The sequence below is a fragment of the Manis javanica genome, chromosome 11, assembly GCF_040802235.1.
Source record: "Manis javanica isolate MJ-LG chromosome 11, MJ_LKY, whole genome shotgun sequence".
NCBI classification, from domain to species: Eukaryota; Metazoa; Chordata; class Mammalia; order Pholidota; family Manidae; genus Manis; species Manis javanica.
The window spans coordinates 53,985,921-54,008,122 of record NC_133166.1 but is presented as its reverse complement, the minus strand read 5'-3'; the positions used below and the strand labels follow the sequence as shown (position 1 = coordinate 54,008,122).

The following is a 22,202-nucleotide window of genomic DNA, read 5'->3' as shown; positions in this document are numbered from 1 at the left end:
TCTCTCATGCAGAAATAATGATATTTTATGTTAGATAGCCTCATTCTGAGCTTTTCATTGGTAACTAAATTATAGCTTTCTTTTCCATTCATTTGTTTTCTTATACAAAAACTTAATTTTCAATAACTGATTCTCTGCCATAGTTGAAATTGTGGATATTCCTTTGCTCCGAAGAACTCTCTGCTACCCACTTGTCCTGCTAAAGGCATCCTTCCCCTCTCCCCACCCTCATTTCCCTAATAACAATCACTTTTTATTATGCCATTAAGTCATATTCATTGTAAAATCTTAGAAAGCATAGTAGTTGAGAACATTTTTATAACCATAGCATAGAGAGAAACACATTGTTGGCTCTGTGCATTGGTTGGGGAAAAGGCCTACATTTTAAGGTGATGACTTGTGGGTATGTCTGTGTGTGTATGAGTGTGTTGCCTTTATGCAAAATTGGCTCCATGTTGCCCTTGCCTCGCAGGAATCAGTGTGTGCTCCCCTCCGTGGGTCAAAGACAGCATGTGACAGAGGACCCTGGTCATGCGGTGGATTTTCTTTTTTTTAAGAGACAGCAGTTCCAAGATGCATGCTTCCTAGGTCACGCAAGTTCTGACGTGCTACATGAATACTTTGAGAGAGGGCACCCAGAGTCTCTTAAAAAGTATTCTAAACACCATGGAGCTCTTTTTCCACAGGAAAAAAAAATAGTTCATCCGCCTATGAGTTTTGTGCTGCGCACTGCCCGGTGTGTGACTATTGCTGGTTTTTCCAGAGTTCGCCTTTAGGTTTACTTTCCTGAAATTGATCTGCTTGTTTATTAGGGCTTAATTTCACTCTTTCACAAAGGAGGGAAATGGCAGTGAATGGACTGCATTTTATTGTGTTTTTTACCTCAAAAAGGTAAGCAGCACTCCGTGATTTTCTATTACTTTGTTTTACGGGCACCAACACTCATCCTCTGGTCTGTGTCAGAACGGATATGTACGTTAATGTCAGCTGCCAAAAGCCAGTGAGCCAGCGCTCCTAATGGAGATTTCAGGGTCGCCCCCACTGATTGTTGGGCTGTTGCTGTTTTATGGGGGGGTCCCTCTCCCTCCCTTTAAATCCCCACCAGGCCTGGAGCCCCCTGAGAATTTGGTGAGCCACCCAGAGTCAGAGGTCAGAGGCACTGCTGCCAGCCGGAGGGAAAAGAGGCAGCCCCACGCCCCGCTGCCCAAGACTGTCAGGGATTCCAAAGGGAGATGAATTCCAGCCCAGCATCCAGGGTGAGCTCGGCTTTTCATCACCTTTTTTTAAAGAAAATTGGGGGTGCTGGCAGTGAGCATGGCTGTACTTCTGCAGCCTTTGGTCTTGCCCCGGGTTTTCTGGCCCCAGCACCCTGGGCAGTCATAAATGTGCATTATTCATTATTATTCTACTGCTTCAGAGCGAGCTCCCAGCCCTCTGGGCCTGACTTAACCAGAAGACCGCCTTTTGCCAGTGGGGTTCTGATAACTTAGCCAGAGTGAGGTGTTAACCAGAGCACGATTACGTTTGCTTTTAATTTCCTGACCTTAAAGAAGAAGGAGAAAGTGCCGTGCTAACGGACTGTGAGTGAGGAAGGAAGTGTGCTCTCCCTGGGCTTGCATGGGAAGAGCCCCGTGTGGACTCAGTGTCAGACAGGCTGGTCTGAATCCCACCCACCTCTGCCATATTCTAGCTCTGTGACCTTAGTCAAGTGACCCAGCCCACCTAAAACCTCAGTGTCCCTCATTAGTAAACAGGGACAATAATAGTACTAGCTATTAATTAATAGTATTAACTAATAGTAGTAAGGCCACTGCTAGGGTTTTCATGTGGTTTAAATGCTGGTTCCTCCCCTTCCTGACATGGGACACTACTCGGCATGGTAGCCTACCTCCATTCATTATCAACCCATGGTTAAAACCTGCTTCCCAAATTCAGTGTAGAACCCCACTCTTCTCTCTCCCTTTCTCCTAGTATTTTCTTCTCACTTGAGCTCTTGGGCCTCACAGTGCAGTGACCTCATCTTTATGTGGGTTCTGGCCAAGAACTATATGAGCTTTCAATTATTCTCTAATAATTTTTATGTAGATGATTGACAGCTCATCAGTCAGGCATATTTCATCCCACTCCCAGGTTTTCCCTATTATTTCCTTCATCTTCCTCCTTCCCAACACCTGCACCCTCTGCTCACTGCAACCTCTTTGAACTTAGAAAGTCAGGAGAAATACCATTCAGTGAAATTTATTTTAGAATTGACTATCCTTATACTCCATTTGGGACTCTGAAAAATATTCATGCTTTAACTTTTCAGCACTTTGTCTCAGTGTGACTAATATACAACAACTGGGCATTAAACTTACTATACATGAAATTCCAGATCAGAGAATGGAAACACTTTTAAAAAATAAAAAGGTTTGGATTATGTGGGCTATTTGGAAACTGCTCAGTGGGGCAATATAATTTTTATTTTCAGAAGCTTATGGCTGGAACCCCATCCAAGCTTCTAGCTCCTAAGAAAATTGGTAGAAGATGCCAAATTTCCTCACAAGGATGGTACAAGAGTAATCCTCTGCACCCCAGTTTTCATTTCAAAGAAATAGGAGGAAAGTGGTGGCCTTAGCTATCTTCATGAATGAGCTCCCCTAAACCAGTGGGGGCAAGAATGGGGGTAGGAGAGGGTGCTCTCCACTCAGGCTTGCACAGTATCTGGGCCCTCTGTAGTCACAGTGCCCTGAAAAGAACATTTACAGGCCTGAAGAGAGCGCTGGTAATGGGTTGTTGAGTTGGTAGGACACTTACATTACAGTCTTAATGGCTTCTTGATGAGTGGTCAGAAAAGCTAAACCATAAATAAATATACTTGTAAAAAATAACATCTTCTATACATTTAAAATTATGTGCGTTTGGGGGTCTAGGGGTGGTACTATAGCTATGGGGGAAACTAAACCATAGGGAATAGTAATAACAGAGTCTATGTGTTCCCACTGTTGACAATTCAAGGTTCAATGGTGGAATGTAAGAGGGGGAAGGGTTTTGAGGGGTACACATTAGTTCTAGAGCACACAGAGGGGCCAGTTGGAGTGTAGGATCCCAGTGCTGGAGGAGACTTGGGAAGCCATAGAATCCACCCCTGTGTTTTACAGAGAGGAGAGTGAAATACCCATCAATTTGGCTAATCCCTGCTTTTGAAAAACCTTAGTACTGAACGTCTGGTTTGTTAACTCAATGTGCAGTCCATCTGCTTCTGGCTGGGTGCTTGCTTGGGGGAGCCAGCACTTCTGCAAGCTGAAACCCAGGTTGAATTCCTGGTTGGCAACTACTGGCAAGAAGGCCAGGTTTCCGCTGTTCTGCCCAGTGGGCTTCCCATCTAATTCAACGGCGCCCTCTCTGGGCACTGGTGGAGAATCACTCAGGAAGGAAACGTTGCTTTTCCAAACCCAGGGCTCAAGCTTAACCAAGTGACCCAACTTGGAAAATAGCTTGGAGAAAGAGCGATGAGGTGTGTGTAGGCATCTGAACTCGGCTGATTTCCTGGGAGGTGCTGGGAATTTCCCCATATACAGAATTGTTTTGTCTGTGAATTTCATAGAAAGAAAGAAGATTTTTCTATTCTTACCTGTGGAAAATTGTTTGAACCTCTTTGTGAGGGCAATGCTGAGTCACTAGAGTGTACAAAGCCAGATTAAGTGGGAGGCCATAACCAGAGTAAGGGACGGCAAGGCGGTGTAAGGCTGCGAGGAGGAGACAGCGAGGAGGCTGCTGCAGTATCCAGTGAGGGGAGAGGGTGGCCAGAACTGGGGTCGTGGCAGTGACAGATTTTCGAGGTAGTAAGGTGGTAAAGCAGCAAGGCTTGGTGGTTCATTGGACATGTGGGGGAGGAGGGGGAAAGATGTAAGGATGACACATGTCTGTCCTTGGGCAACTGGGTGGACGTGGGGCTGTACTCAGAGGGCATGGGGATGAGGTAATGAGTTCTCAGATTCAAGGGTTGGGCAACCAGGCTGACAGAAGTTAAATGATAGAAGATTATGGTTCTGTGTAGAAACTGAGAAATCTGGAGACTTCACATACAGCCACAGCACATTTGAGTCTCAACAGAAATGTTAATTTTGTAAAAGAAGGAGGCAGAGGATAACTCGGTCATGCATCCTGTTCACACTGCTTCACACCCAGTAGTTCATGTCGTGGTTAGGTGCTCGGTGATACATGTGGGTTTTCTCTGTAACTTTTACAGAGAATGACAGGGATTGATTTGGAGTATCCTCAGTAACTAATAAAAGGATAAGGGGACACATCCCATCATGCTTTCTTTTCCCTCATGACTGAAATATATACTTCCTAAGAATTTTAGCAAATGGAAAAAAAGAGAGCTGTCTTTCTTTCCTTTTGCTTCTTTGGAAATCCTGTTTTCCTGAATGATCTTGCTGTGGGCTCATATAAAGTTGGGAATTTGAGGGGCAAAAAAGGCAGTGAAGTATTGTGAGAACTTAAAGCAAATATTTTCCCTCTCCAGTGAGAACTGCTGAGGAATGAATGGGCTTATGTAGTAGAGAGGAATTTGGGGCTAATATAAAAGAGGCAGATTTGGAAGACAAGCTGTAGAACTGCATTCTGGAAAAATCAGAGGGAACAAGAGGGACAGCCTTCTATCTGTAGACTTCAGCGGAGGCCTCCGGGGATCCTTGGCAGGAGGTGCCTGGAGACCCGTTAAAGAGAAAGCCATGTTTCTGGGTCTTACTCCATATTTCCTCCTATCAAGCCCCAGGCTCAAACAGAACAAATCATCTTCTTGCAAATATTCTAGTGCTGTTTAACTAAAGGACTAGGTAGCCAAAGTTAGGCTGTCATTTTATTTCAGCAGCTTGAGACTTGAGATTAAAATTCTAGGCCCACTTCAGTATTCTGACCCTCGGGCAAGTCACTTAACTTTTGGGGCCTTGGCTTTTCTTCTGTAAAATAGGTATTAATAGTACCTTAGAAAGTTTCAGAGGATTAAACGTGATCATGTGTATAAAGTTATCCCAGAGCCTGGCACATAGTAAACCCTCAATAAATGTCATCTGTAGCTGTTACTGATTATGACTGCCCTATCTCATTTGCTGGAAGAATAAATCACTTGAAGTCTCCTAAAAGCCAAAGGTACTATGCAATATGCAAAAGCTGTGGTACTATCAATTTCTATTATTAATAATAGGTTCATAATTACCTTTGCCATAGTATTAAGTGAAAGCCCCTTTGGGTGGGTGATAACTGGGAAAATGGGAACTGTTATTAATGGACCTGCCAGCTCCTGTTACTAGATCCTTTGACTTAATATTTCACTCTGGGAATCCTTTGACAAATCAGCTGAATTTCCTACTCCCTTGCCCTAAGCACTGTAAATTTGATCCACATGTCCCCACTGTTGTTTCTGTAGATTAATAATGGAGAAAAGAGCAGGAGCAGGGCTGGCATTAGGACCCATAGAAGTGTAGAAACTCAAATGTTAGGACTGTCTAGGGGTTGTAGTTGGTAAGCTTTGTTTTACTTGTTTTAACGCTGAGAGCAAGCTCTTCCTAATGTGCTTGGGTACTCAGCTGTCAGGAAGAGTTTCTGCTTTGGGGAGCGGAGCTGAGGGGCAGGGGGACCTAACCATACCCTCTTCCTCCTCCCACTGGCAAGAACTTTGAGAAAGTGCTTTGATGCTGTGCTTGGCTCAGTCAGCACCGGATGTGAGGGGAGGGCCGCTGCTGTCCAGGAGGGGAGAGGGGGGATTCGGGGAGCAGTGAGGCAGCACGAGGAGGGCAGGAAGGCTGGGTCAGGGGAAGGGCAGGCTAGGAGGTCAGGGCTGACCGTCAGCTGAACCCAGAGAGTGACCAGAGAGGAGCACTGCCAGGATCTGGGCACTGCCTGGCATGTGTTTGCCCCTCAAAGAGAAGCACAAGGCTCAGCATAGGGGCTGCCATGGTGAGATGGGCAGTAATAAACACTACTGTCACATGCACAGGTCACCAAGCGGGGACCACTGTAGGTAAACTTGCTGGTATGCTCATTGGATCTGGGCTTACAGAGGGCTGAAGTGTACATACTCTAGCGCCCGTCAGACCCAATTCCGATCCTAACTTTGCCACTTAGCTGAACAAGTTATTCAAACTCTCTGAGCATCAGTCTCCCAATATCTAAAACAGAGACAGCAGGGCCTACCTTCTAGAAAGAATAAATAAGATGGTGTAAATAAAGCCAACGTTCCCAGCACACAGTAAAAGAATAGCAACAGCCCCCAACAGAGCACTTAACTCTAAGCCATGCACTGGTCCAAGAGTCGATATCCAAGGACTCAGTTAATCCTTTCGGCTACACTCTCAGCTGAGTCCTTTCAGTAGCTCTAGGGAACACGGGAGGAATCTGAGGCACAGAGAACTAAAGTAACGTCCCCAAGATCATACCCCTGCCTACATGACAGAGCCAGATCGTGAACTCAAATATTCTGGCTCCAAGGCCCTTCTTAACCACTGTGCTCCACCACCTATGGCTGTTGTCGTCCTGTCACACTCTTTATGCAGGATAGCGTGTTCTAACTCAGATTTGGCAACATCCCAGGGGCTCTCCAGTTATCTCAAGGAATTTTAAGAGATTTTCCCAAAAGTGAATGATTAAATTCCTGTGGGTGTTTTTCTTAAAAAAAAAAAAAAGTTCAGGAGGATCGGACGAAGATGGATCAAAGAAACAGCAGTTACCAAAAATTGGACATCTTTACGGCCACATGCTCTTAAGAACCAACATGTAAATTCAAGCTAGTCTGATTTTGCTTTTCTGGTGCTTTCTATAAAGCCACAGAGTGAGTTGGAGCAATTTACAGGCTGTCATCCTCTGGGAGTGATCCTGACAGCTGTACTCCTCTGTTGTTGAAGTGCTAATGAAAAACACTAATTGGACTTGGCCAGTGGTTGGGACGCATCCCCTTCCTAGGGTGGAGAAGGCAGCATCCCTTCCTCTGTGCTCTCTCCTAGTCCCTTTCCTGGCCTGAAAAAGGAAAGGAGGCAGCGTGAGGGAGTGAGAGGACTAAGGGGAGATGCTGCCCCATGGGCAGGCGGGGTGGATGTGTACATCTCTGAACTCCATGAAGACAAAGTCATGTCTCTTTGCAACCCCACCATTGTGAATGTAGCACAATGCCTGGGATGAGGGAGCTACTCTGTAAATATTCAGTGACTGAAGAAATGAATGAATGAATGAATTCTCTTCTATGGCCTGGAAGCCTCTCTAGGCTAGTTCCTTATGCAGCTACAAGAAAGGATAGTCTCCACTTGCTTAAAAACCACATCTTCATATGTCAAAGAAATAATCTTCCCGTTTTCTTCCGTCTGCTACTTCTATAGCTTTTCTTCTTCCTTCCTAATTTCAACCCTTTAGTAGAATTCGTGCCTCATATCGAAAATTACCGAGTATCATAATTCTTCCAAGTGGTAAAGATACCTCAAGACAAATGCTGGGCATAGAAGCCACAGGGCATAAATCTGCAAAGAAGTAAAAAGCTAACCTTTTCAAAGAATATTGCTTCTCTCTCACTTACCAACTTTACATTTCCCTGTGTGGCCCCGGAAGATGACTGGTTAGCCAGAGTCGGGTAAGATTCCTCAAGGGAGGAACAACCTAAGACAGGCACAGTCGCAGGGGGGCCATCAGGTGAGAAATTGGGGATCAACAGAGGTGAGGCTTAGAACCTCACCCCCCCTGTTTTGAGAGAAATCTTCTGCATCCATGGATGTTTTGTTGCCCTTGTCTAGCCTGGATTAATATGTAGTCTATAGGCACAGACCTGATCATCTACATTTGCCCTCTTACAGCACTAAATTATGTTTTCTACCTTTATCTTGCATCTACCTACCACTTCAGCACTTTATCAAAAAAAATAAATAAGGGAGAAATATGGGATTCACATATAAATCAAGTATAAAAATCAAACGAATAATCATATCCGACCTGATTGTTTATAGTTCATGATGTGTGATCAAAACCAAAAGTTTCTGTAATATGACTGCCCTTGCACTATTCACCCTGTAAGAACTTATTCACTATGTAAGAACTTGTTCACCATGTAAGAACTTGTTCGTTATGCTTCAGAAGATTGGAGTCTGTTGAGAATTAGGCTTGGGGTTGATTAATGATTGTGCATTGAGTCCCCTATACAGAATTTTATTGTTGTTAACAACCATTTGATCAATAAATATGAGAGATGCCCTCTCAAAAAAGAAAAAAAACCACATCTTAAAGGGGGCCACTCCTCATTCTGGCCCCTGTAAAAAACCCAGATGGTCTGCATAGTAAAAAGTGCAGCTTTGAGAGTTGCCCACTGCCCCCACTCTACCAGCAGTGGACTGGGCTGTGGGCCATGGAGCTTGGCCTCCTTCATGAAGCCGCCTGTCTGCCTTGTCTCCCCACAGGTGTCCTCTCCCTCCCCGCGTACTTCAGTCCCTACAATGGCGGGTCTCTGGGCCATGATGAGCGAGCCGATGCCTATGCTCAGCTGGAGCTCCGGACCCTGGAGCAGTCTCTCCTGGCCACCTGCGTGGGGAGCATCTCGGAGCTGAGTAAGTATAGCATCCACAGCTGGCTGGCTCTGAAAAAAAGGGCGGGGAGGAGCTTCTGGTTTCTGGCCTCCTCCTCCCCCTCCTTTATGCTTTTACTTCCTCTGAAAGCCAGATCCTTCTAGGTCAGAGGTTGCAGACCAGTGGCCCATGAACATGTATAGTTTGGCTGGCATGTGGGCTTAATCTCATATAAATCTGGATTTCTGGTTTATCTTGAAAAATCAGATGATCTAGCAACACTGTGCCCCATTCCTGCATGGCACTCATCAGTCGTAGCAGCTGAGCAGACAGCATGTGTTCCCTACAATGTCACATCTCTCATTATCTTATAATTGGCCTGTTTCATTCATTTTTTTTCCCTGCCTGGCCCAAAGGGCTCTGAATTTACAACTGGTATTCTTTCTTGAAAGAAAGCACTCCCTGAAATGTCGGCACAGAAGAGGGAAGATAAAAGCAGAGCTACTCTGGATGAAGAGAGGGCGTGGTGGGCGGCCTCAGCCCTGCGGTGGTGTGGGCATCTCCCAGGATCTCAGGGCTCTGTGGGACACAGCTGGAAACCCCCTGCTCTGGGTCATTACCAGTTGACAGCTGCTTCAAAGGAGTGTGTTCCAAGGCCAGAAGTCCCTGCGTCTCCTGAACTCTCCCTCTCGTTATCCTGATCATTTGAGACATCAGACTGCCCAGTCTTCCTCCTTAGCTCTTCACTGTATCACGAGACCGCCCAGTGGAGGGTGGTGACACATACCAAGGGTCAGCACACAGCATGGAAATAGATGGAGTTGCACTATGCCCCTGCCTTCTCCATTTGTTATTTGAGCTTTCTGTCCCCTGAATGGTAAATAACAAACCTTTCTGCTACCCTAGGGTGCGGCTTGCTCCCTTCCTCTCTCCATTCCCCCTCCCCACCTCCATCCATTCCTCCTTGCCCCTTTTCCAGGACAGGAAATGAAGGTGCCTGATTCAAGGTCACAGGGCATATTCCTAATAGGGCCGGGAGAGAAAGCAGGACTTTCTGTTCTGTGTCTCTTGGGGGCATTACAGCAGTCAGGGCTGATGTGTGGCCCCTTCAGGATCCTGCAGGAAGTGAGCTCACACATGCACGCATGCATGCAAGTCTGTGTGTGTGTGTGTGTGGCTTGATCACCGCCTCTGATGAATGTCTCTTAGACAGTCTCTTGACTCCTGATGTGTCTAGTTTTAGTCAACACCTTAATTGCTTGGGACTATGGGCTTCCCAGACATGGCTCTCAGCACAGCCACCAGCGTCTGAGGGCAGCAGGTCAAGAGTGGGGTCTTTTATCATGGTGGCTCCTGTGCCCATTACAGTCCACAAGTAGGCAAAGGGAGCTTTCAGAACCTTCCCTCAGGGGAAGGGCTTGTCATCATCTGTCCTCACTATTCATCCCAGGGACCAACTCCTGTTGGTACCACTTTCTAAAAATATCCCAAGTTGTAGTTTGCCCCGTTTGCCACCTCTACTACTGTCAGCTCAGCCCACACCAGAGCCATTGTACTGGTTGTTCCCTCTGCCTGTGGCCTCTTCCCACAGATACCCAAGTATGTTGGCCTTTCACTTTCTTCATGTCTCTGCCCACATGATCCCTCATATTAGACAGGTCTTCCCTGAGCGCCCTGTGTAGATGAACACCCATTTTCGTTCCTCTGTCTCCGCTTTTATGGCTTTGGTTTATTCAAAGCACTCATGGCCACTTAGCATTTATCATATATTTACTTGTCAATAATTTGTCATCTTTCTCCTCTGAAAAGAGGTCTGCTTCATGAGCCTAGAGACTTCCTCTGTGTTGTCCCCTGCTATACTGCATCCCCATGATGAGAATAGTCCCTGATGCTGTGTGAGTGTGCATGTATGTGTGTGTGTGCGTGTGTGTGAGTGTGTGTGTGTGTCTGTGTCTGTGTGTGTGTGTGTGTTAGGAGGAATGAACTCCCTATCTTCTGGTGTTTGCCTCCTAAAACCCACATAGGATTGGCGCACATCCTGGCCTGGCCACTCCTCAGAGCAAAGAGAAGGAGCAGGCAAATAGCAGGGGTTCACAGACAGCCGAGCAAGCTGGGTCACATGCCTTGTGTGCAGCTCCCTCACACTGAAACCAGGGATTTTGCTCACCCCCAGGAAGGAGGGAGGAGACAAAGGTGGAAGCAGGTAGTGCAGCTTTTCTGAGGCTGAGGAACTTAATGAGGCTGGTGATACTTGGCACTGTGTTCCTTGCCTCTCCAAGTTTATCCTGGGTTTAATGTGCATTAACTCCCTGCACCTCCCCAAGCCCAGCCTGCCAGGTAAGTTAGGACATTTCATTCTTGTATACAAGGGCATGGGCCCTTGTATATTTCTCTGTCCTTGTCTGCCCGTGAAAGCACAAATAGGAGGGACTACAAACTAAACAAAATACTTCTTTGACAGGTAGCCAGATGGTGGAGGCCTCCTTTCCAAGACAGTGTTAAATTCTAGACTCTCCTGCTGTTTTTATTTGATGGCTCATAATGAGGACTGGACAGACCAGAGTGAAACCTGTAGCACCTCTAATCAAAGTTCTCATGATTAACAAGCACTGAGGGCCAGATCTCCCATGCCTCCTGGGTATTTCTGGGCTTCAGACCTGCAGTTTCATTGAGCTCAGGATCAGTTGATTTTCAAGTACAAGGTAATTTCGGAAGCAGCGCTGAGTGCCCACCTGTGCTAAACCAAGAATGCAGCCCAATCTGGGCCACCCCACAACCAGCTGTGGTGGCTGGCCAGGGAGCTTATCCCCCTCCACTCTGTTGCAGACTGAAACTTATAAAACACAATAAAAATGAATATCTAGAAAAATGAAACAAAAGACATGCAAAATACAAGCCAGCTTTTTTTCAACTCTTAGATTAGGTAGACATAAAATCACTCTGTCAAAATGCTGTGGGACTTTCTCTTGATTTCTGTAATTCGCTTGTGAACCAGTAACAGACCAGCTTGCAAACTCGTCCCAGTTTGCAGACCACACTTTACAGAGCACAGGCGCAGTGGCCGAGGGCGTGCAGGTGGGACTCAGGGACCCCACATAAAGTCCTGGCTGGTTCATTTACTGGTTTTGCAGCTGAGACAAATCATTCAACTTCTGTGAGCCTGTTTCCTCATCTGTAAAATGGAAATGCCCGCCCCATGGAAGGAGAGATGAAATGAGATTTTGTCTGTTTTCTTGTCTATCATGAAGCTTAGAAAATATAAGGTGACAGGGAAAAAAATCCCCCAGGGAGAATGTTTAAAGTGAACAGCTTTCTTTGGCCATAAATGAGGGTGCAGAGCAGTGTAAGTTTTTAGATGCCTGGTCAGAGTTGTCTGCAGGCATCTGTCTATAGGTATTTTGGTCTTTGAGAGAAACTGACGGCACACAGCTGGGTCTGCAGCAAAGTTTCCAGGGACCACCATCTTCCACTGCCATTCTGTTGCTTTTGTGGTTTCCCTGAATCTTCAGAAGCCCTCTCTCTGTACTTGGCTTCCCTTTAGGGAACCCTTAGGAGTCGTTTCCATTTTTTTCTTGATTTTCTTGCCTGCAATCTGTCTGGAAATGTGCTTCCAAAGAGTTCTAGACCCATAACAATAAAACAGTCATAAATACAATTAAAGACAATGACTTCTACCTTGTTAAGCCTTTGAAATGATATTTCAACAAAATCTCTTTGATACTATCTGGGAGTCTTTGACTTCTCCTTGTGGTCCTGCAGTCCTGCCAAAAGTTATGACATTTAGACCTGGAGAAATGGGAGCCAGGTTTCAACCCACTGCCACCACCTTCTCTGTACAACTAGCTACTGTGCGACGGGCTGGCCTTGGGATTGCTGATGCCAGTTTCTACTACCCAGGCGCCCAAGGGCAGGGCTGAGATCTGGCATTCCAGGGCTTATCCTCCTCTCCTGGGAAGTGTGGGGCCGATGTCCTGGAAGGAAGAGCACCATGGGAGGGGGCCTGAAGGATAGAGGAATAATCACATTAGGACAGTAATAATAATGGCGTCGTATTTAACCTTTCCCAAGTACTTTGTGTCAAGCATAATGTTAAGTGCTTTCACCTTTGTTCTTGTTTTGAATCCTCACAATTTTTAGGTTAGATACGATTATTTCCATTTTAAAGATAAGGAAACCAGGGCTCTGATAAATAACTTATGTAAGGCACACAGGTTGGAAGTAGCAGAACCCTGATTTGAAGCCAGGCATGTCTGACTCTGAAACCTATGCTATTGTCCATCCATTTACCTGGTAATTCTCAAACCAGACATTAGATTGGCTAAGGGAACTTTTACAGAATTGTTCACAGCTGCCTGGGTTTTGCTCCAGACCAATTAAATCAGCATCTTGGAGATGGGAGCCAGGTGCCAGGAACTCACTGCCCTCAGCCTGCCGGCCCTGGGGTTTGCCAAGAGGGTTTGCCAGGAGGCACGCAGGCAGCTGAACTACAGCCACAGAGATGAGCAGAGTTGGGCCTGGAGAGAGGGGTGAGGACCTGGAGGTGGGGGTACAGAGACTCTTACTGGCGGAGGTCTCCAATTCCAAGAGTGTCACGGTGTGGCTGGGGCTGTCATAGGGAAACCTGGCAGCTAACAGGCTCAAGTCAAGCCACACCAAAAGCTTATTTTAAAATGAAATAAATATATAAGACTGTGTTTTTTCATTCTCCAAATGTTTGCTGAGCATCTTTTATGCAGTAGACCCTGTACAGGGTACCAGGGACTCAATGGAACAGCATACCAGACTCACAGAAGCTGTATAATGAAGGTTAATGGAACAAATGAATGGACTGGTTCTGCCATACATTGAGTGACTCTTCACTTAGCAAATTAAAACCTGCTCATTTCTCCTGCTTTAGAGTCAGCCTTGTCCAGAGGCATTCTCTAGAGGGGGCTATCTATAGGGAATTGCCACAGATGGGGGGAAGCTGACCCCAAGGGAGGCCCCCTAAGTTCTCAGGCCTGAGGAGAATGGAGAGGCGGCTCCACTTTTTCCAGAACAGAGGGGCCTGCAAGTGCCTGGGGCCACTCACCCATCCTTTCTCAGCATTGTGGCCTCACACAATGATGGGATGTTTCCTGTCCCAGACTGGGAGGATATTGAAAAGACATGGGCAGAAACACAGCACAGGATATGGGTACCCGAGGACCCCACAGACCAGTTGGGCAGGCCTGGGTCACAGTTCAGTTCATGGACTTTGGAGCCAAACAGGCCTGAATTCAAATCTTGATTCTACCATTTACCAGCCACATGACCTTGTTGAGTAAACCTCTGTGCGCCAGGGTCTCCTTGTGACAAGGGAAATGCATGCGGTCAGTAAATGTCTATTTGCCTGATAACCCTCAATTTCATCATCTGTAAAATAAGGATAAAACTTGACCCTAGCATTGTAAGGACCAGATTAAATTTATTTCTGGGAAATTGGACACCCGGCACATAGTGAGCACTCGGGGAGCAGTGGAAGCAGTAGTTTTACATGAGGTAATGGAGATGGAGGTGCCTCCTCTGCTGAAGTACCCAGGCTTTGCCCAGGATGCACGGGGGAGAGTCACCACACAGCCTGCTGCTGGTTGTTAGAGGCTGGGAGGAGAAGCCCAGAGAGGTTCCCTTGGTCAAAGAGCTGGGGAAAGGGCCATGGGGTGGCGAAGAGAGTGGGGATGTTGAAAAAGAAACCACATTAGCATAAGGTCTGGAGGAGCTGGGCCCTGACAAGTGTTTCATTCAGCTGTTAAGGCAAGACTGGAAATGAAAGGGAAATGCAATTGTTACTGTGTGTCTAGGTGACAGTTTCTACCTCTGGCTGTTGGCTCTAGCATAAACAGTAATTATGCACAGGGAAAGGAAGCTGTTTCTCTTTGGCTACGAGTATCCTTGGAAGAATGTGGCCTGTGCGCCCAGATTTTGTTTTCTTCTCTCCTTTCTGCCCTCCCACCAGGTGATCTGGTCTCCCGTGCCATGCACCACATGCAGGGGCGCCACCCCCTGTGTCCTGGCTCCAGCCCTGCCCGCCAGGCCCGCCAGCCACTGCAGCCCATCACCTGGTCCCCCGATGCCCTCCACACACTCTACTACTTCCTGCGGTGTCCACAGATGGAGTCCATGGAGAACCCCAACCTGGACCCCCCGAGAATGGCCCTGAACAATGAACGGTAGGGATCTTCACACCTAGTGGGCATACCACCCAGTGTATGCTGCCTGACCAGCTAGGTGAAAAGAGAGCCCTGTGCCCATCTGCGTGCCTGTGAGGAGGCTGCTGGCATGCAGTGAGCTAAGAATGCAGACAGATGAAGGCCTGGCATGCGAGGGATTTTGTCTACTCTGGGCTAGTGTCATGTGTGGGAGTCACTGAGGCTCAGAATGGGCTTGGGCCCCACTGCCTTACCAGCTCTAGCACTCACTTCCTGGGCTCTGTGAAATTCAGTTGCCTGTGTTATGAAATGAGGTGTTCACACCTACCCTGGAACGGAGGCAGTGAGAATCATGTGAGCTAGTGCTCTCAGGAAAAGCACTTAGTGTCTGGGTGGTAACTAGCCCTCCGTTACACCACAGGGAGCCAGCAGCTCCTGATCATGCTGATGTCACTGTTATTTATCACTGTTAGGAATCTAAGGTGTTTTACCCCCTCCAGCCGCCTCACAGACCGGACACCATAGCTCGGGCAGGTTATTTGGTCTCTAGCAGGTTAGTGGCTGAATAGCCCCAGGATCCGGGCCTGCTGATCCCAGTCTCGTGCTCTCTTGACATGGCCCTAGCCCTTTTCCGGCTGGAAGCAGGCCACTAAGAAAGGATGTGCAGTTTTACACTGCATAAAAAGGCCCTGTGAGGGGCATAGTGGGGGACACACATGAGGCCATGTCAGCTTGAGGACTGGGTACCTTTTCTAACTGGTCTTACTCAGAGGGCTGCCTTTAAAAAATTGTCTGCCTAGAGGGGAGGCTTTTTTATAAGTTGCCCAAATATCATATATGCTGGCATGAGCCTCACCAGAGGCCACCGATGACCATCCAAGTCAGGGTCTGTCCGTGGCTTACGAGCTGTGAGCAGGCCCAGGGAGTGGGAAGGGCTTGCCTTTGCCTTAGGGAGTCCTGTCTGTGTGTATTCCCCTGCACAGCAGGCCCTGGGGCAGGGAAAGCGCCGGGTCCCAGAGCCTATCCTCAAGGAAGATGATCTGAGACCCTAATACAGAGAATGCCGCAACTTTACCAGCCACACCCCGGGTGCCCACTGTGTCTGGGTGACACTGGTCTCATCACCTTTGTGGTCCTCACGCCCGCTCCACAGCCCTGCCCCACTCCCCAGTGGCCCATTTTTCCATGGTCACAGGAGACAAAGGAGCAAAGGTAGGTTCCTGCACCCCAGTTCATAAAAACAGGTGTCAGGAAAACACTGGAAGTCCTGCAGACACACAGGAAACATTGAGAGCTGGGGATGCAGTGGCCCTGGAGTCAGGTGGCCTGGGCACAAACAGCAACTCTGTCATTTGTGGACCATGAGACCTCTGTACAAGGTTCCAAATCTCCCTGAGCCTCAGCCTCCTCGACTGCAGACATCAGGGTGGTCACGGAGCAAGTGCAAGGATAATAATAATGAACATTTATTGAGCATTTACTATGTGCTGAGCACTCTACACATGTGCACTCGTTTAATGCACCACTTCCAGAAAGCAGATGCCTTCACAGACCCATTTTATAGATGAGTAAGTAGAGGCAGAGAGAGATTCAGTAACTTGCCAAGGTCGAGTAGGCTCTGCTCATAACCATTACACAAGACTGACTGTCATTACAAGAGCCATAGAGGTATGGTGGCCCAGCCCAGACATGCAGTGGTGGGTGCTGCCACAGCTGTAATTATTCCTGGTATCAATGTGAGATCATCGTTGTCTTCTTTCTCTGGCAGATGGACAGTGAATGCAGGCCCAAGGTGGGTCACAGAGCAAGAAGGCAGCAGGTAGAGGCCCTGGGCATCCCAAAGGAAGTACCCAGCAGGGAGGTGGAACCAGCAGGCAGGTCCTAAGTGCCAGCTGTTTCTGCTTTGTGGAGAAATTGTTGTGGTTGCTGGATTTAGCTGGGAAGGAGAAAGGACAAGGAGAACATCTAGAGAGGCAGGCGGGGGAGGAGGCGGCTTGCTTCTTCCCGGGGGATCCCAGAGGGTGCTAGACCAGGCCTGGTCACAGAGCAGAGGTGGCTGGGGGAAGAGGACAAGGAGCCTTCTTTGGGCCCAGCCCCTGGGCTGGGCTGCTTGGCCCTCTGGCTGTGACCATGGCTGTCAGCTGGGAGGCAGGCCAGGGAGGTGCTCCTCTGCAGGCGTTGTGCCTGGACGCCCTTGGATGTCTTTGTGGCTGTGCTCTGGTTTCCTCCTGTGAAGATTCTCAGCCCCAGGTGCTCCACAGCACAGCATCAGAACTTCTGTATGACCACGTTGTTGTCTATATGTGATTGTAGTAGCTCCAGTAGTAACATACACACGTGTGTATGTTTAGATATCTCATTATTTAAAAATCACCACTGTGTCTGTGGCACAAAAAAAGTGGTAGCCAAGTCATTTTTCCATGAGTCATTTCAAATGAGTATTAGACACATGAGAAATTGGAGCCACCATTAGGAACAAAGAATCCAAACATTGCAGACTTGGGCACTAAAAGGAGGACACCCTAAAAATACCCAGGCCAGGAGACAGCCTGACCACTCTCTGGTGGCCCAGTTCCTGGCTGCTCAAGTGGGTCCTGCCGAGCTTGGACTCCCCCACTGGGGCAGGCCCAGGAGGCCTTGTGGAGCCTCGCTGGCCTTTCCTGGAGGCCCCTGAGCTCATATGCCCCTGCAGGCTGCACTGCGTGTCTCCCGGAGGCACTGATCCTGTAACCTCACCAGAGCTCTGGGGAGAAACTCTTCTTGGGTGCAAAGGAGCTGGGGTTTGCTAGAGCTTCAAGGTGACGGAGCTTTTATCTTGTGTATCTTAAGATGTCTGTGTGCCTCTTTCTCCACCCCCCACATCACCTCATTCCTCTGAAATTCCTCCCTCTTGTCCCACACCAGGAACATGGGGCCAGATCCACACAGCAAGAACTGCACAGAGCCTCTGATTTCAGGTGTGATGGCCAGTGTGTGACCCCAGAGGCCTTCAGTTTGGGGTTGGGATAGTCTGGGGATTTCTGGGTCTGTTGGGGTAAGCAGCCTCTGCCACTGCCTTGCACACTGGGGGGCTGAGGAGCTCGGTTTGGTGGCATGGGCTTGGCCCTCAAACTGTGCTCGTACATTTTGGCTTCGGGGAAATGACCCTTCTTCCTTCCAGTTGGGGGCTCTGTGTGACTACACCTGTGCTGATACAGGGCCCTCATCCTTCCTGCATGAAGCTGGTTGCAGCATTCCCCACTAAGCCACATGTCGCCTCTGCGCTCTTCACTGGGGCTTTCATCTCTCCTTAAGGGGCCCTTCTCCCCGAAGGCTCTGTTCTGGGTTTGGGAGAAGAGATGGTGAGAGGAGGGAGTTGTAGAATAGCGGGAACTCCGGGTGGTGAGTCAGGGACCGGAAGGCACCCTAACACATTCTGCTGTGTGCCGCCCCAGGGAGCCAGGCAGCAGCAGGGCAAAGAGCCCAGGCTTTGGAATGGAGGCCTGGCTCAGATTCTTCTGCACAGGCCCCTCCATGCCTCACGCTCCTCATCTGTAAAATGGAGGACAAAATAAGGTAACATAAGTAAAAGTAGGCAGCTCTTCCTTTCAGAGGGCATTTGTGCCTACTTCTGATTCTTTGGGCAAGGTAGGTGCTGGCATTGGGTTCATATTACAAAGGCACGCACAAGGCAGGGGTGCAGGGGGCGCCTAGCTGCTAAGTGGCTGGGCAGGGATTCAAACCAGGTCTCTCTGGCCTGAAAGCCATTGCCCTTCACCATGTCAGGCTACAGCTTTCCCCGCTGGCTACCAAGACCAGCCCTAAAGCTCTAAGACAGCCTGGGTGGGTCTGGCTTTGGGGCCAGCTCCTCCCCACCTGCCTCTCAAGCTCTCCCAGGACACCTCCCTTACCACACTGGGAGGACCTCGCGGACGGAACCTCCCTGTTCCTTCCCAGGATGCCTTTCTTGCTGGCAGCTTGCATTACAGGCACCAGCGACACACAAGGCAGGGTCTCAAACACAGGATTAGTCACAGCTGCCGCCCTGCAGGGCATGTCATCACCCGAGACCAAGCTCAGAAAGTGAAAGAACTTGCTGTCAGAGATCCAGGGTTACCCAGGGAGATGGTGGAGCCTCCCTCCCGTGAGGTCCAGAGGAGAATGGACAACCATCTGTCTAAACATAGTTCTTGCTAGTCATGCCTAGAGGCACAGGGATGGGTTAGCTGGAATAGTATCCTGGGCAGAGGGTACCATCTCAGTCATCTTCCTCCTGGAAATGAGGAGTTTGGGAAGGGGGCACGAAAGGCTGTGTAGACATGCAGGAGCAGCCAGAGGTCTGCCAGCTTGCTAGCAAATTGCCGGAAGAAAACTTCATCAAGTAGAGCCCCTGGAGAAAGATACAGTTAGAGGTGCAGAGGTAAAGGGGGTAAACCGTTTTCTGCATTAGATCCCCAGGTGCAGGGGAGCATGGGCTCACCAGTGGTACCCCCCAAATGCATCTGACACCACGAGCAGCAGGAAAGCCAGACCCTTGAGGAATGTCTGAGAACACTGGGAATGATGGTAGACCACTTGCCCTCAAACTGGTCCATTTGCTTAAGCCTTAGGCCCTGGCCTCTTGCTTTCTTTTCCCAGCCTGTGCAGTGCCTCTTCATGGAGGGGGACACAGTCTGATGGCCCGGGCCTGCTGGTGTTCAGGGCACCAGGCTAGCAGGGGCCTGGGAGCCTAGCTGGAGTCTGATTTGAGATGGAGCCTAGAATGTCTGCTGCCACGATTTCTTAGCCAACCAGAGCCCTATCTGAGGGGGGAGCTGCTATTCAAAGACATGCATTTGAGATCTGACTTGGCTACTTACTGCTTTTAGAGCCTTCAGCCAATCCCTTAATCTCTGTAGAGCTCAGGTTCTACAGGCAACTAACATTAGTCTTTACAGTCACCTATAAGGTGTGAGGGCTAAACCAGTTAACACCACTTTTAGAATGGTACAGGGGACACGGTAAATGTTAAATATTAGCGACTCTGATTATTAAGACAATTATTTATATTAGGCAGAGGAACAGCATATGCAGAGACTGCGAGGCAAGAAGGCATGTGGTACCTAGGAGAGGCAGAAAGGAGCAGCATGGCAGAGCCCGAGGACGAGGAAACGGGGTACAGAGGGAAGCTGCAGAGGGAGCGGGGACCTCAGGGCTCATGTGAGGAGAGGCCTCAGCTGCGGCCCACAAGGCCCTGCCCTGGCCATCTAGCTCTGAGGTTCCCGAGACTGGCTGGGTTTTGCTTGTCTCTCCCTACACCTCCCCTCTCAGCACCTGAGCCCCTCAGAGTGAGGGGATTGGGAGGCTCCACGGGGCCCCTCCCATGCTTCTGGCCTTGATGCTGCGAGGGGAAGCCACCCTGCCACCCTGCCTGGGCCGGTCTGGTGTGCAGCTCTGCATCGCCAGCAGGTTCAGAAGTGCTGGCTTGATTGCCAGTCTTACTCCCCAGTTCCCCTGGAAATTTTGCTGAGGCTACTGGGCCTACTCAGAGGTCAAAGCCCTTGTCCAGGTGAGATCTTGGAAGAAGATAGTATATGTCTGGTCTGACTGCCCTGTTCTGCATCATGCTGACCAAGAAGTTTCCACCAAGTGTGTGAGCAAACAGTATTTGGATGCACTGGAGCCAGCAAAGGTGTCAGTGCTCACAGGCCCATCCACTGCACCGGAAGGCCATGCCTGTGGCTTTGGGGACTGCTGGAGGGGGCACGGATTCCATGAGCCTCTTTCCGCTGCCTTCTAGCAGGTAGTCTGTCAGCTCATCTTCTCCAGGACTCTGTCTCCTTATCACTGGTAGGTGGGGGAGATCATGAGATGGCCACTGGGGTAAACGAGGTAACCCGGTTCAGCACTTAGCTCAGTGCCTGGCACGTAATAAGTACTTATTAAATGGTGGTTACCATCCTCCTCCTCCTCATGATGATCAGCGTGTTTAGATGACACGTTCAACATGCAGAATAGGCTCTCCTCATTGACATGGAATGACATTTCGTAAATGTGGTTCTCAGCTGGCATCTGGGTTGGTAATACTACTGCTACTAATACAACTGTTAATGCTACTACTTACATTACTAATATAACCGACCACGACTACTAATAATAGTAATAATTAGAAGTACAACTGCTATTACTACGACTTACAAGTCACCACTCCCACCACTAATCATGACCAGCATTATAGAGCACACAGTAAGTGACAGATACCATCTTACTTAAGTGCTTTACTTATTAACTCACATTTCTTCCTGTAGTTCTGTCATCAGTGAGGAAGGGATAGAAGAGAATTATGAAGAGCAGCCTAGTGATTGAGTCTCCAGCCTAATGAGGGAGGCAAAAACAAGATGGAAGAAAAAAATTAGCAAACCCCCCAGACAGTCTAACAGGAAACTTGGTTGCATGATAATGCGTTAGTTTGGCCCTCAGGCTCTGCAGCCTGCCTGGATTCAGTCCCAGCTCTGCTGCTTTTCAGCTGGGTGGCCTCAGGCATATCATTCAGCCTGTGCCTCAGTCTCTCCTTAGCAGGAATAATAGTGCTGACCTCAGAGGGGTGTTGGGGGTGTTGACTGGGTTAATCTCCACAAAGCACTTAGCATAGCGTCTGGCATACAGTATGTACCACTTGTCATCGTCGGCATCTTCAGGAAGATTTTGAGAAGGCTGGAGTAGTTGGGGGATGGCAGAGAACAGACTGGCATTGTCACTGGGCCTCAATGGATAGCCACAGGAGGTTGGGACAGGTGGGGTGGCTTGAGCAGCAAAAACCACAGAAGGACTTTCGTCATTTCAAAATGCATATTCTGTGACAAAAATGGATCTACATTTTACAAACACAAGAATTGGGTGGGGTTTGGTTTGCTGTTTTCAGTTGCCACTGATTGGTGTGTATCTAGGCAAATGCATCTGTGGGGCTCAAGCATTTCCTGGTGAAGTGTATCCTTCCACATGGCATGGGGGGAGCCCTCCTCCAGCTCTGTAATCAGAGCAAGTCTCATTTCCTCTCTGATCCTCAGTTTCGTCCTGTGTAAAGTGAGGATCCGAGCAGTGCCTACTTCCTGAGGGTGCTCCCCAAGTCCTGGGGAAATGCCCCCAACACCAGTGAGGCACTTGACTGGAGAGGCACCTCTTTGTTCCATTCCAGATGCAGACGGAGAGGAGCGTTGCCCCTCAGATGAGCATTTTACATAAATGGGAGATGCCCATCGATCGGCTGTGTGCTCATTCTGAAGAAGTGGGCTTGTTAATCTTTTGCTCAGCTTGCACAAGTGTTTTCATATCAAATAATAGAGATGATGGCAGTGGTGGCTTTATGCTACTGGCTTGTGGTTCCCTTAAATACCATTTCAAGATTTGCAGTGTTAAGCTTTTTTCTCTCTTTTCCCCTTCCCCTTTTTGTGCATTGAATTCCCATCTGTTTACCCAAAATGGGAGGAAGAGAAATAGGAATAGCTGTTGGGTGGATTAAGTTCTTGTTGCTACATATTCCCAGGCTGGTGCC

General features: G+C 48.5%; 1 protein-coding gene across 2 annotated transcripts in view; it reads left to right on the top strand.

Annotated features, from left to right (window-relative positions):
• ABTB2 (ankyrin repeat and BTB domain containing 2) overlaps nt 1-22,202 on the top strand; it is a 173,493-nt gene that overhangs the window by 121,403 nt on the left and 29,888 nt on the right. For both annotated transcript variants that reach the window (XM_073216386.1, XM_017672940.3), the window contains exons 2-3: nt 8,421-8,567; nt 14,500-14,713. In XM_073216386.1, coding sequence (XP_073072487.1) covers nt 8,421-8,567; nt 14,500-14,713 — 361 coding nt within the window. The remainder of the gene's footprint in view (nt 1-8,420; nt 8,568-14,499; nt 14,714-22,202) is intronic.